The sequence below is a fragment of the Cydia amplana genome, chromosome 6 (genome assembly GCF_948474715.1).
Source record: "Cydia amplana chromosome 6, ilCydAmpl1.1, whole genome shotgun sequence".
NCBI lineage: Eukaryota > Metazoa > Arthropoda > Insecta > Lepidoptera > Tortricidae > Cydia > Cydia amplana.
The window spans coordinates 16,872,185-16,887,318 of record NC_086074.1 but is presented as its reverse complement, the minus strand read 5'-3'; the positions used below and the strand labels follow the sequence as shown (position 1 = coordinate 16,887,318).

Genomic DNA, 15,134 nt, shown 5'->3' with positions numbered 1-15,134 from the left:
TACTTCCAACTCTTCCAAGGTCTTCGCAAAGCTACTTATTAAAGCAATCCGCAAAATAAATTGTATTTACGGTAATTATAGGCACCTTTACCCTTGATAGCGGATAAAAACTGACTGTTTGAAGCAATCAGCGTGACCGTTTCATTATTACTAGGTTAAGTTGATTTGATTTTAATTAGAGGTGTGGATTAATAAAAAATCTTTCAGCGAATAAGGCCATGATGTGTGATACATACCTACTGAAATCGTTCTTAGAAAAACCTACCTACTTTGCAGAAATCTAGTCGGCGCGCGACCAGGCGTTCGGTATGGGACATTCTACACCACACTACGTATAATAACACGGCCAGAGGTCGGCTTGCCACCTCCCGGCGGGGGCGCGTCGGACTCGGCGACGGACTCCTCGCGGGTGCCGGCGCGCGACCAGCTGTTACGTAATGAACACGTTTTACACTACAAGTCACCTGTATAGAGTGGTCCATGTTGTTAATAATGCGTATAACACGGCCGGAGGTGGGCTTGCCACCTCCCGCCGGGGGCGCGTCGGACTCGGCGACGGACTCCTCGCGGGTGCCGGCGCGCGACCAGCTGTTACGTAATGAACACTTTTACACCACAAGTCACCTGTATAGAGTGGTCCATGTTGTTACTAATCCGTATAACACGGCCAGAGGTCGGCTTGCCACCTCCCGGCGGGGGCGCGTCGGACTCCTCGCGGGTGCCGGCGCGCGACCAGCTGTTACATAATGAACACGTTTTACACCACAAGTCACCTGTATAGAGTGGTCCATGTTGTTAATAATTCGTATAACACGGCCGGAGGTCGGCTTGCCACCTCCCGGCGGGGGTGCGTCGGACTCGGCGACGGATTGCTTGCGGGTGCCGGCGCGCGACCAGCCGCTCGGAGCCGCCGCGGCGGTCGTGCCGCCGTACCACATGCCGTTCTTTTTGCCGTAACTTGCTGCCTGTTGGTGAAGCTTTCATTAGTTACTTTGGATGATTATGTATCAATAAGTGTTATTGGTATTGAATAAACATTTATGTGGAGTCTTTTGTCGGGAGATGTGACCTTACTGGACGTTTCCAAACAAAATTATTGAGGGATTTTGCGGAACATCTTAAATGCTTCCTATGCATGCTCTCTTTGCTATAAAATAATTGCTATTTCACATATTTGAAATTCGTAACTACCTCATTAATATTGATCATTAAATAACTAGACATTTGGTAGACTATACGTGCTAAGTAACTTTTACGAAAATTATGAAACATATCAACTAAACTTAAAATGTGTAGCAAAGTCCACTACATCAGCAATATAATTTTGCTCAAACACCCTGAAATATGCCACACATTCTTTCGTAACTATACCTATTAAAAACGAGACCATTTTAACCGCCGCATTCCAAAACAAAATACCATTAAGTAAGTAGTCGTAATACACAATTTCCTTCAGCACCCGCAATTTAGCCGAGCCCTGGCTAATGCTGATGTTCAATTGCTTCCGTGGGTGTGAGGACCCTGACCCGGTTGGCGTCTGATAAATGCACTCGGGCAAACACCGCCGAATTCATGTGCATACAATAGATTGCGATTGCAATTTGGAGTGAGGCTAGGGGGTCAGGTGAAAGTGTGTTTTTAGTATGCTGAGGATTTATTTTATTTTGATTTATATATCTGTTGTAATATACAAAACGTATGTTGTAATACACAATTAGTACCTACTTAGAAATAAAAAATGTCTCGTTAAGTAAGAATGTACCTACGTCAGATAAAAATCCTAACCAACATTTCCATCGACACATAACATAACAATGCCAGAGAAGTATCAAACGGAGATCACTGGCGTAGAATTATTCGTCATTTAACGTGACCGCGACTGCTATGTCAAGACAAGAGTAACTTTACAAAAAAAAACTTTTTTTTTCTCTAGCCTATTTTGGTGTCCCACTGCTGGGCAAAGGCCTCCCCTCGTTTTCTCCACTCGACTCTGTCATCGGCATTTTCCCACCATTTGGGGTAGAATGCGTCCAAGTCGTCCCGCCATCTCCTTTTCGGTCTGCCTGAACTCCGGCCTGCACCGTCTATTGTGTTCCGTGGGTCTCACTCAGTAACCACTTTGGCCCACCTTTCCGGGTGCATGCGGCAGACATGTCCAGCCCAGTCCCACTTAAGCTTAGCGGTCTTGACGCCTACATCTACAACTCTAGTTCTGGAGCGTAGTTCCGTGTTTCTGATCCGATCAGTTCTGCGAATACCTAATATAGGTACTACGCTCCATCGCACGCTGGCAAACCTTGAGTTTCGAGTGAAAAAAAAACTTAATAAAATTAAAATTAATAAATTACTTAATAATTTTTTAGTTTTAGTTTAAATTTTTAATTGTTATTGAATATTTATTAATAAATATAAATGCACTTATTACCCACGGCAAATTAATAACAAATTTTAAAGAAAGTCGATTTATTTCATATTCCTTCGTGGCAGCCCAGTCAAACTTTGTAAATGTAATCCTGTAATTAAGCTTTCGAACATCACTAATCTTGCACAAAAGTTGTCTAATTTATGTAGTGGTTTTAATCACCTCAGTCTGTAAGTAGGCCTCAATAACCAAGTAGCCGTAGCTACTACGTGTGTAGCTACAGTTTAAACGAAGAAGAATTTATTCGAGAATTCTTCGGCTTTACGAGGGAATGCTGGTCAGTTCCGACCCGTTGTTTTTTCACGTATTATATGCGAATAGCAACGCATTAACCTACTTTACATTATTATATTGGGGGCCGGCCGGTACCCATTTTATTGTTTAACGCTATTTATGCATAAGAATTTTAATTTGAAGTTGGAATTTCTTGCTTTAAGAATTTGGTTACGGTTTTTTGATACTTAATAGGTAATATGGAATGTTTTTTAAATTAAATATATAGTTAAACTTAGCGCTAATAAAGAGCTTTGTCTTAAATAAGAAGACTGTAACTCACTCTACGTTAACTCTTAAGTATTTAGTTGACTTCAAACGGGGAGTCTTTTGTTCTAATTTTGTAAATATAAATGTACTTAAATATATTAACACTGATTTAAACTTTCATGGTTTTTACACATTATTAAATTGTACAACGGGACTTAATCGCGTATCTAAGTTTTAAGATTTACCTCCGACGTTTCGAGGACGGCGTTGTCCCCGTGGTCTCGGAGAAGACTGGCTTAAGTTGACATCAACATCTTCTAACCGCGGGGACAACGCCGACCTCGAAACGTCGGAGGTAAATCTTAAAACTTAAGATACGCGATTAAGTCCCGTTGTACAATTTAATAATATTAATAATTGTAAATTTGAAAGAACTGCAAGTATTTTTTTTTGTAAAGTTCCTACGGTGGTCTCGTTCTTTTGATCTAATCAAATGCAGGAATTATAAATTCAGTCCTGTGCCACGTAAATAAAACTCCTATTTTTTTCTAATCTTATTAACCCCCCTTTAACATACTTGCTCACTAACCATAACACTGATCCTCAAATCCTCAGCACTTTTCGCGTAATACCGTATCCTGATTCGCGATATATTGCCGCGGGCGCGCGCCGCGCCACCCAACACAGTACTGTAAACACGCGCGATTCGACCACCGAAAAGTCCTTGGCAGGTGTACTGACCGTCTGTCAAGGACATCGGCGTGCGTGCAACACCAGCCAGATTGACCTTCGCGAATACTGATTAAGTTTGAACAAGGGTGTATGAACGGTCTCGCGTTTGGCTCGCTCGGGTGCAGCGCGAAAACTGTGTTTCAAAAGTTAATCAACTCAAGTAACCACCCAACTCCTTTTCAAAATTATTAATAAAGTACCGTACCTATAGTCCGTCAACCAAATCTTGTCAGTAGCAATGTAAAACAAACTAAAGTAGGGCAACACTCAAAGAGCAGTATTGCGCTAAGAAAAGCAGCAATGTACATCGAACCAACAGTTTTTTTTTTCCGCTGAGCGCGCCCTGCGTACGTCAATTCAAATTGTCACTCGCGGTTTATTGAAAAAAATTGAAACATGGACGGACAATTTAAAAGCGATGTTAAAACAATGTTAATCAAAATGATGAACAAATTTGAAGATATCAAAAACAACTCCCTATCGTAGTGCTTATATTCTCTTTGTTCCCTATCTATGTCTTCTAAGTTTACTAAAATAAAATCATATCAAAATGCAGATAATTAGATAGTGCATATATTTGTTATTTACAATATAATATGCCACTTGTTAATGTAAATTAGTGTACTATTCTGGATGAATATGACATACCTGTGTAATTTTTTTGATTGGTATATATTGTACAATATACATATTAAAAATAAAACAACTGATATTTGGGTGTTTATTTAATTTAAAGGTAAATAAGATAAGGGTCACTTTTCGACTTGGTTGCGTTGTACACGTACATAAACCGCCATAGGTAAGTATTGTCTGAAAAGATACTATCTACTACGAACGCCTTATATTGGGCAAGATTTAATCCTGCAACAAACATGTATGGATTAGGTAGATATTGCGAAAGAACGGCGATATAATCAAGGCTCTTAATACTGTTTAAAAGGTTTACCTTTGTAAATAGTCACAACTGATTGCTGAAAATATTAGACATGTGGGCCTATGGACGGTTTCCAGGACACAATTTATGGTCTTGATGGATAGATTTAGGCATACGTTTTAATTTTATTTATGCCTTTTAACCCTAAAACAAAAAAACTGAACATAATCTTAAAAGTTCGAAAGAGTTCTTCCAATACTTGTCATAACCTCAATTTTTAGTAATGTTTACCATCAACGAGCATGATTGTACATTGTAGGCCCCTTAGCTTTGCTTATTCTTATTTAATGTATTGGTATTTAATGGTGACAGCAGAAATATCTCTTGAAACAGAAACGATTCAGAATGAAAACCAAATGAAAACAAATAAGGTGACGGCTGTCATTCACGGTCCACATTCCACAGATAAAACACAGATGACACGCGTTTTGGAATTATTTGAACACAGTTAGCAACCCGCGATATTTCAAATTTGCCGCCTTTTACTACTGGCAAGATTTGGTTGACGGACTTTACTTTAACTACGACACAGACTTTTTATTACCTAACTTTTATAATTTATTGTTGAATCAATTTGCTGAGAGTTTTAAAACTTTGGCACAATTGAGCCATTTTCTTCGAGCAAAGATTTTGGCTGCTATGGGCCATATAAGTTAGCTGACAGTATATTTTAATGCTTGTCAAATAGTATTAAAATCTGGACTTCACCTTTAGATTCCCTGCAGAATGCTGTTGTTTATCTTTATCTTTTTGATAAACTTGTATTTGAGTAAGTAAGTACCTATTTAATTAGTGCATCTTATACAGAGGGTTTTATCGTAGCATCCTGACAGAAGAACGAACTTTTGAGGTAAGCATACAGTAATGTCTTTCCTCTTAAAACATGAGCTCAAGCTTAGCTGGCCAACAGTATTTCGGCCAGTCATCGTGTGTTAAGCGAGGTCGTCTCATGAAAATTGCTGCATAGCAAGTGGACTGCGGCGCTCGGAATTAATACGGCGAAAATGTTGGACATTTTGTCGTTTAGCGGGTAATTGGGGTATCGGGCGGATTTTATTCGTTAGCGATGTGATTTTGTTACGTGGTGAAATGTTTTAGCTGGATTTTTGTATGCACTGTAATTTACATGAGGTTTAGTTTAAAGTAACATGGTATTAACGATTTTATAGAACCAAAACTGTAAAATTACTGGAGTTACGGCACCTTTAAAATTCTCAACGGCTTGGCTTAGTTATGTTCTTGTAGAGTACTAAGTCTCAAAGAACATAAAAACTCGTTTGCGTACCTAAATAATGTCCTAACTGGCAGTAATCGTAAACTTACAACAGAAGAAAGAAATAATAGCTACTTTTGCCCAAAATCTAGATAGAATTTTGGTTGATTAGCCAATTTCACAAAGCGTTTGTGACTTTTGTGAGGCATTTTACTACTTCACGCGTATTCACGTCCAAATTTACTTACCGTTTACTTTACTTTACTTTACTTTGTTGATACCATTAGTAAGAAGATAATCACAAACAACATAAAGAACACGGTCCCAAAATGAAGGTCCACTACTCAGCCTATAAGAAGTCTAAGATATTACTCACGACTTTAACCGAAGGTAAATTTTCGTCGTGAATACGTCCGGCGTCCTGCATGTCCACCGGAATTTTATAACGACGTGGTATTTTACGAAAACAACCTAGTGAACTGTCGAAAAACAAAGAAAATACCTTCGGCCTTCGTTTCGTTAATTTCTTTGTAGACCATTAAGAACCTTACCTACTTTCATACTCATTACCGTATCTACCCGACGCACTCACGACTCCACACGCAAAACTCTTGAATATTTATAAGAAAAATATTTGATTACATAATTTTCCGTATAAATTACTCATATGTACAACATTAACATTTGACGTCCGTTTGTTCACGTTAATTAACCAGGAACTATATAGTAAAATCACAAGTAGGTAATCAATATGCAAACGAATGTGAATTTTATTCCGTTGGCATAAAGTTGTAATGTACGAGTATATTTGGGTCTGACTGTTCAGCCTTGAGAAATGAACGGTAGTATGTGGTAAGTAACTGTCCGGAAGGATTAGGAGCCTAGATAAGGCCGCGTCCTGTAAATACTGAACTTATTAACTTGCAAAAGTAAAGGGGACAAAGACGGTAAGGTTGGCTTGAGGCCTTGAGGTTAGGCTTAGGGTATGGTCATGGTCGAAGCGTAATGACAATTGCTATTAGGAAAATCTATTGCGGTACTCTTGAATTTTGATGTAATCTAGAAGTAAGTAAGAAGTTACAGTTCTTGGTTGTTTCCTTCAAAACATCTACAAGCACATATCTATGCCAAACAGCTAGAAATTGGCAAATTGATACCACCCTTGGTAGACTCAGCAAACCCACGCATATATAAATATCTATTGCAGTGGTTCAGTACAATATGTTTCTTAATGTCTACGATTTTGTGTACCTAATTTTATAAATTTTAAACTTTAGTGAACATGGTTTATTCTGAATCATCGTATGTAGAGTAGGTAAGGTCATCAAAATCTGTCCATTCAGCAAACCTGCTTAGGCCCGAAACTTTGATGCCCCCTAGAGTGATAGATAGACAGAGACAGAGACTTACAGGAGGCTCAGGCACGGAGACAGGCAGAGACATAACGACGAACGCATCCTAGTCGCTATCCAGCATCGAGTCAGCTGCTGCCAGCCAACGGAATCTGCTTGGGCCCCACACTTTTATGCCATTCTCGAGTTAACGTCTTATTGGTGATAGAGAAACAGAGACTTACAGGAGGCTCAGGCACGGAGACAGGCAGAGACACAACGATGAACGCGTCCTCGTCGCTATCCAGCATCGGGTCAGCTGCTGCCAGCCAACGGAATCTGCTTGGGCCCCACACTTTTATGCCATTCTCGAGTTAACGTCTTATTGGTGATAGAGAAACAGAGACTTACAGGAGGCTCAGGCACGGAGACAGGCAGAGACACAACGACGAACGCGTCCTCGTCGCTATCCAGCATCGGGTCAGCTGCTGCTAGCCAACGGAATCTGCTTGGGCCCCACACTTTGACGCCTACACTTTGAAGTCTTATACTTAAGTTATAACCTGTAAGGTTTTATGGTTTAAGGTACGGCCATGTTCGCTTGGTAGGTAGGTTCTTTACTTTATTGAAAAATTGTTGAACATATCGTAACGGTTGTAAATTCCGATGAAAACAGATCGCAACCAGCTTCATACTTCGTAAAATTTGCAATGCATTTTCGTCAAGTCTTACAAGGAGTAGGTATAATTAAATGTTTATACCATAGAATAAATGTATACAAAAAGTTCAAGCAATTCATTTGCCTATTATGAGATATGGTTTTACATTTACGGGACAATCACAAACTATATATTTTACATATAAAAAAATGCCATGAAAACTTTGACCTATTATAGAAAAACGTAATCGAATAGTTTATGTACTTATGAGATGTGGTTTTACATTTACGGAACAATCAAAAACACATACAAAAAACATACATATAAAAAATTGCCATGAAAACTTTGACCTATTATAGAAAAACGTAATCGAATAGTATGTGTACAGTATGAGAGATGATTAGTAGCTGCTTTTGTTCGTATCAATGCGAACGTAGCTGTAGTGGCTTAATCATCAGATCATAACCAACAAATTAAAATCTTTGAGACCGACACTAGAGTTCATTTTGTCCTCGTTAAATGTCATTCGCGTTCACAGCCCAGCCAAGTTCAAGTACCTGACTGGCACTATCTCGGCATGCGGACCGCTTAGCATATGCCGGCGTGACGTATCCCCTGGCCGATGCATTAGCATATGCTAAAAGCATGACCGGGTAGTTCAGTATACATGTCTTGTACTGACGTTTTAAGGTTGATACACGTTTTAAGATCATAACGGCTGTATTCGAACTTTAAGATACGTCAAATACTAGAGATTGAAACGATATGGATTGGGTATGTCAGTGTCAAACAAGTGTCAAAAGTGACGCTTTTGTTTGAAGAAACGACACTTTTGACACTTGTTTGATACTGACATATCCATTCCATATCGTTTCAATTTCTAGTATTTGACGTATCTTAAAGTTCGAATATGGCCGATAGTCGGAAGATCAACCGTTCAAAATTAAAAAAAAAGTTAATAATAGTTCGACGTGTCGGGTGAAAAGAGGGAAAGAGTAAAAGATACTCGTGGGCATTTCTCAGGAGGGCCATTTTTACGTGTCCGGAGCAAAAAAACATTGAATTTACTGTTCAATAAATCTGAATTAATTCAGGCATAATCTCCAGCATATATTCTGTCTGGAACACTATCAAACTATTTATTTATTATTTATATAATACACGAAAAAAAATTCAAATGCGAAAAATGATGTTCGGTGGGCGTGTCCCGCACCCAGATTGTTTGAAACAAAAAAATATTACTCAAGATGGGGCATTAGATCGGAGTTATTATCGGTATTCACGCATAAGGTATTAGTTAACTGATCATATTCTTTATATCAAAATAATGTGTTTGCTTGACACATTGAATAAAACCAAATTTGCGATGTGTCCCGGGCTAGTGACTGATTTCGGTGCAATTTGTAAACCATGTCTGTACTCTTACAAACTTGTAGACCAGGAACTGAGTGGCTCAAACATAGTATGCTTTAGATGTGCCTTAACCGTTGAATAAAGTACAGGTGCAGTCACAGTATACTAAGGTGATTTTTTTAAAGTTTCTCTGTCATTCGGTGGGTTTGGTCCTATGTTTTTTTGAGATCGGTGGTGCAATTTTCTCCCACAGTTTTAGTGCATTTATCGTTATGCAAGTGATTAAGAAATCCTTAAAAGTACGTGAATTCATCATTAGTACATCATCTCTGTATCATTCATGCTAATTCTGTAATTGCTAAAAAGCGATCAATTTTGATATCACTGGTGTTGATTTCCTTGGTTTCGGTGGAATTTTTGACCACCGATATCAAGAAAGTGATCACCGAATTCAAACCCTGCTTTGTAAACTAGTTTCTTGTACTTTATTTTCTAACTTAGCACACCTAAAAAGTACAAGATACGTTGTATAAACGTAAAACTATGCTTGTACGTAAATTAAGTCATAGTATAGGTACACAAAATCACTAGTTTACAATGAGTAGTTTTTTTTTTCACCAGACGTATGTTGAAAATTGTAGACCCGATTTTTCTTTTTCTCTTTCCGCTGTTGTCTTGATATTCTCTTCAATCCAATGGAGTAAATTATGTGAATTTGTCCTCTGTATCACTTGACGCCCTACACCTCGATACCTTTAAACGTGTCAGCCATATTAAATAAATGCAGTCAATTCGATCCCCCTTATTTTTAAATAACTTGTGTATGTATATACTATGCAAGATGCACCCACAGAACAAGGGATTAAAAATAAAGTGGCCTTCTGATGTCGAGATCGCTCCAAAGGCACTGAGCGTACTGCTCAATATTTCTAAAGCATGGTCATGAACACAAATTGAACATAGAAGTGTTTGAGGGTGCAGGAGAACATAATTAACAGGTGACTAGATCTTTAGGCATTAGTCAACCACTTCAAATAGTTTTAAATTGAGGGAGTTCACGCTTTAAAACTCTGTGATTCAAAAATACTATTTATAAGTCTAGTAAAAATACTTGTTTTCCGTATTGTTTACACTTCAAATAGTTTGAAATTGAGGGAGTTCACGCTTTAAAACTCTGTCATTCAAAAATACTATTTATAAGTCTAGCAAAAATACTTGTTTTCCGTATTGTTTACATTGTTTTATAAGTGCATTAAATATCTTTGAGCATTGAACACCACTCAAAAGTTTCTATTGATCAGGTGTAGATAATATAAGTTTATTTTTGATGAGTGTGCCGTCGGATTGTATGAAGCAAAAATTTTCTCCTTCATGGCACTTATGTGCGCATTTGTGGTCGACATGTCTGAAACTCGTTTCAGGACCATACATTGCCCTATTGTATGATATGAGGATAGTCAATTAGTGTGGGTCTGTGGGATAACTTCTAGAGATGTTGTTTCATAAGCCGTAACTTGGTTATTTTAAAATCTTGAGTAAACAAAGGTACTATTTATTAAACTTATTTAAGCTTACGATATCATTAGCCTCGCTACATCGCTTATCAACAAATAAGAATGAAAAATATGAATAAATTATTATATAATTTAGATATATATTTGAAGTGTGATTTATGTGTAAGCATTTTTGAATTCGGTGACGCAAATTGACTTCAGTGCCTGCACATGATTTCGGTGTTTTATAAATCTTAAATATCATAAAAACTATAAGGTTCTAATGGAGGCCTCCACTACCAATATTTTTTATATTAAGGCTAGATTTTAAGAAATAAAGTCGCGTATCAAATAAGTAAAAAAAAATAATTGGCACCGAAGTCAGGCACCGAACGTCATCTCTGAGAATCGCCCTCGTACGATTTTCATTTACAGTTAGCTTGATGGTTTATAGGCTCTGGGGATTTTAGCTGCATACTTACAATAAATAATTATTGAAGCGCTGGTGGCCTAGCGGTAAGAGCGTGCGACTTGCAATCCGGAGGTCGCAGGTTCGAACCCCGGCTCGTACCAATGAGTTTTTCGGAACTTATGTACGAAATATCATTTGATATTTACCAGTCGCTTTTCGGTGAAGGAAAACATCGTGAGGAAACCGGACTAATCCCAATACGGGCCTAGTTTACCCTCTGGGTTGGAAGGTCAGATGGCAGTCGCTTTCGTAAAACTAGTGCCCACGCCAATTACTGGGATTAGTTGCCAAGCGGACCCCAGGCTCCCATGAGCCATGGCAAAATGCCGGGACAACGCGAGGAAGATGATGATGACTTACAATAAATAATTATGATGTTTTGAATCATGTCTACTTTACAGAAAGTCAAGTAAGTTACAAATAATAAAATTCCTTAAAGGAAAAGGACTAAATTTAAGAGGCCTCCTAAAACGTGCAACATATTTGTAAGTATTTTTTTTAGTAGGTAACTTTGCGAGTCCTCGAATGAATTAAAAAATATTGAAAAGCCACAGACAAGTTCCAAGTACATTAGCAATAGGTATTAGCATGTTAGGTACAATTTGCGCCAAAATTGGCATACATTTTCATACCTACTAGGTACACTGGGACAGCTTAAAGCTTTTACAAATCAATATTTAAATACCGTATCCTGACCCACATATGAAACCTTGAATACATTGTTCACAATGTAAGCTGAATATTGTTCCATATATACATAACTCATAAAATTATGCTAATTATGGATTTTAAAAGTACATGTAAATACAGGTCGGTTTTTCAACCATTAGCCCTATGTAGCGAGGTGAATATATAATTCATACTGAGATTTTTTTGCAATGGGACCAAACCCGAAATCGCACAAAAATTGCCTGTTTCATACATTTTGGCTGCTCGATGTCGATGTGTCCTATGGAGAGCCAATTTTATTTTAGTTTTCGAGGTTGGCTAAATAGTAAAAGTTGTTCGCTCTAACCCAGCGGTCGGCAACCCGCGGCCTGCGGGCCGCATGCGGCCCGTGAACCTGTCACTTGCGGCCCGCGAGCCTCCCTGGCTATTTTGTATGTAATATTGACAAACGACAATGTCTGATAAAGTCATAAATATTAACAAAGTGCGGCCCGCGTCAACTTCGTTAACTACTATGTGGCCCTTGGCTGCTAAAAGGTTGCCGACCGCTGCTTTAACCCATAATATTCCATTCACCTCGAAAAATATGGATGAGTCAGACACATTTCAGAAAAAGGTCCTTTTTCTCTTTGTCTATACACAAAATAACAATAGTTAACAACCTGGACATATCATTTTTAGGGTTCCGTACCAAAAATGTACAAAAGGAACCCTTATGGTGCGACTCTGTCCGTCTGTCCATCCGTATGTCACATCGTTAAATATTTCTTATTTAGGTCTCAAGTACAGAAAAATGCAACCTGCCTGTAAGGGTGCACTGTGGGTGCAGTGCAGCGTAAAAAATAGCTTCAGATTCTTTTAACTTTGCGAGGTCCACAGGAAAAACGCGAACTATGTTAATCATACCTACAGTAAAATGTGTTTGACCCGGCTAAGGGTTGGAAAAACAGCTCGTATGAGAAAAAATGTACTTAATTTCTAATTAATTGTAAGTGGGACGCGTTTCTTTGGTTGTCGGCGGTTACCATGCAATGTTGGCACGTATGTAATGTATATGATTAATTGTTATATATGTGACGGACGGTTAAAGAGGTAGTGTAGTTTTATGTTAATTAGGTACTTTAATAACTTAGAACCGTAGACAACAAAGAACCATAGAGCTAGCGCTTTTTTTAATTCTTTGAACCGTACTATCTAAATATTAAGTTTTTGGGTTACAATGTACACCCAGATGCAAAAGTACATAAGTACCCACTTTATAAATAAATTCTATTAAAATTCCATTACTAAAGTGGGTATGCATTTTGCAGCTCGCTGTACGTAATATTGTAGTAGTATTTGACTTTTGGTCATAGGAAATATGCAGCAAAGAACAATAGTACCTATAGTATATTTGTTACAATTCGTAAATCTATTTGAAATATAAAGGCTTTACCAATCATCACGTACACATCGGTAACTCGTAGCATTTAGGTAGCCCTTAAAAGATTAGTTTAATTAATTCCTTTTTTTTAGTGGTTTCTTTTTCTCGACTCGTATAGGAAGAACATTGTCACATCACTAGTCTGTTAGAAATTGTCAAGTGCTACCTAAGTGCCACAAGTTACCGATGTGTGCTCATCACTAATCTTTTAAGTGCTACCTAAATGCCACGAGTTACCGATGTGTAATCATCAGTTAAGGTGTGTTTCTGTTAGTATTTTAATATGACACAGGTTTATATTCATAAGATTATGGTTCCTCGTCATTGTAAAAATGAAATACAATTTCACTTGTGATCTTCAATAATACGAACAGTTTATATTGTTACAATCAAGTGACAAATGCTGTTATAGCAATTCTATTCACTAATTTATAAAAAAAAATACAAATACATATTTAGTTGTTGTCGTAAACCCCTCTACACTGCTTTATGAACGAGTGCTACGACGGCGTAGCACGTAGCATTTAACCGTAGACTTTATATGGGGTCATAAAAATATAAACTTATGTGAAGCACGACAAAATGGATTTATACCTACGTATATTTAAGGGGTCAATTCATGTAAAATGGTATGTTATACTTGTATGAATAGTAAGTTATACAACACGCCAAACAAACATCTAGCAGCGCAGAGTTTGGTCGCAGTTACTTAGTTACCAAAATTACAAACTTATGAAACTTATTCGTCCAATGAGGTTATCATATGAACTTTTCAAAGTGAAAAATGTATGACAAGTAAGTTAATTGTGGCCTAAATTGTGAATTGTCGTGATCCTATTGGCCTGAAAAGAATTTAAACAGTATGTTTGAAGCACAATGTTTCAGTTACGGTAATTACACTTAATAGTAACCGTATGCTAATATGCCGTGACCGTTGCTTTTCGATAAGTAAATAACCACAAATTAGTGAACATGGGCGGACGCATTTACCATAACGGCAATATTAAAAACACTTGGATTTAAAAATCAGGTTTGTTTACATAAACACAGGACCGTAAGACACGTCGGTGGTCTCAGACACCAAAGCGGGTACTAGACCCCACTATTGCAACAAACAGCTGGCTAATTTGCAGCACTAGCAAAACAATAGCGTCCGGCGCCATCGCGAGCGCAACTAACAAATCTCTGACAAGCTGCAACAGCTTCTATCTCAACGCACTAAGGTTTAGAAGAGCTTGATGCACAACTCCGCTTACGACGGTTGGATGTGGCAGACTACTCGAAATTTAATACGGCGGTGGAAAGCTAAGGGTGGGGCAAGGTCACTCTCGGTCCACGCAACCAAGCAACTAAACGTACCACTTTGTACGCGATATGTATCGGTCTCCGACGCACGGGCAATTATTGCTGGAGATTGCTCGGAGCAGCACGCGACCCGATAACACCTAATTTGGGACTACGCATTATGTTAAAAGTCTAAATAAGGTCCTTACCTTGGGCCAGTTAAATCTCGTAAACGCTCGGTCCGGATTGGGCGTCAAACGTGATGCTTAATGAAATGGAATGATTTCTAGAATGTGTGTCAAGTTCGCTTTCGTTGTAATTTACTAAAACAACAATTTACAGTGTTGTTTTAGTAAATTACAACGTTTATTTGTTCCGTTTAATTTTCCCGCAGATTAGTTTTGTGAATGCTTATGAAATGGACGATTGCGTAAATATATACGTAGCGTGCTAACCAAAAAGATCTGAGACGTCTGGCTTTGATAAGGTGTTGTAATAACTTAAAGGGTCGTAACATTCAAAACCAATAAGCGAGCTAAATTTAACCTTAATCTAATTTAGTATTTCGGTGGAATGTTCACAGTTTTAACCTCATTAGGGCTTTGGACGGTAACTAAGGTGTATAGGTACAAAATATTAAATTACTATACTTACCTACATTGAAAG

The 15,134-nt window shown here is 38.2% G+C and overlaps 1 protein-coding gene across 1 annotated transcript in view; it reads right to left on the bottom strand.

The window, feature by feature from the left end:
* Positions 1 to 15,134, bottom strand: part of LOC134648975 (echinoderm microtubule-associated protein-like CG42247) — a 60,776-nt gene that overhangs the window by 24,136 nt on the left and 21,506 nt on the right. Inside the window, exon 2 of the mRNA XM_063503646.1 lies at positions 774 to 965. Within this exon, the coding sequence (XP_063359716.1) occupies positions 774 to 965 (192 nt within the window). The remainder of the gene's footprint in view (positions 1 to 773; positions 966 to 15,134) is intronic.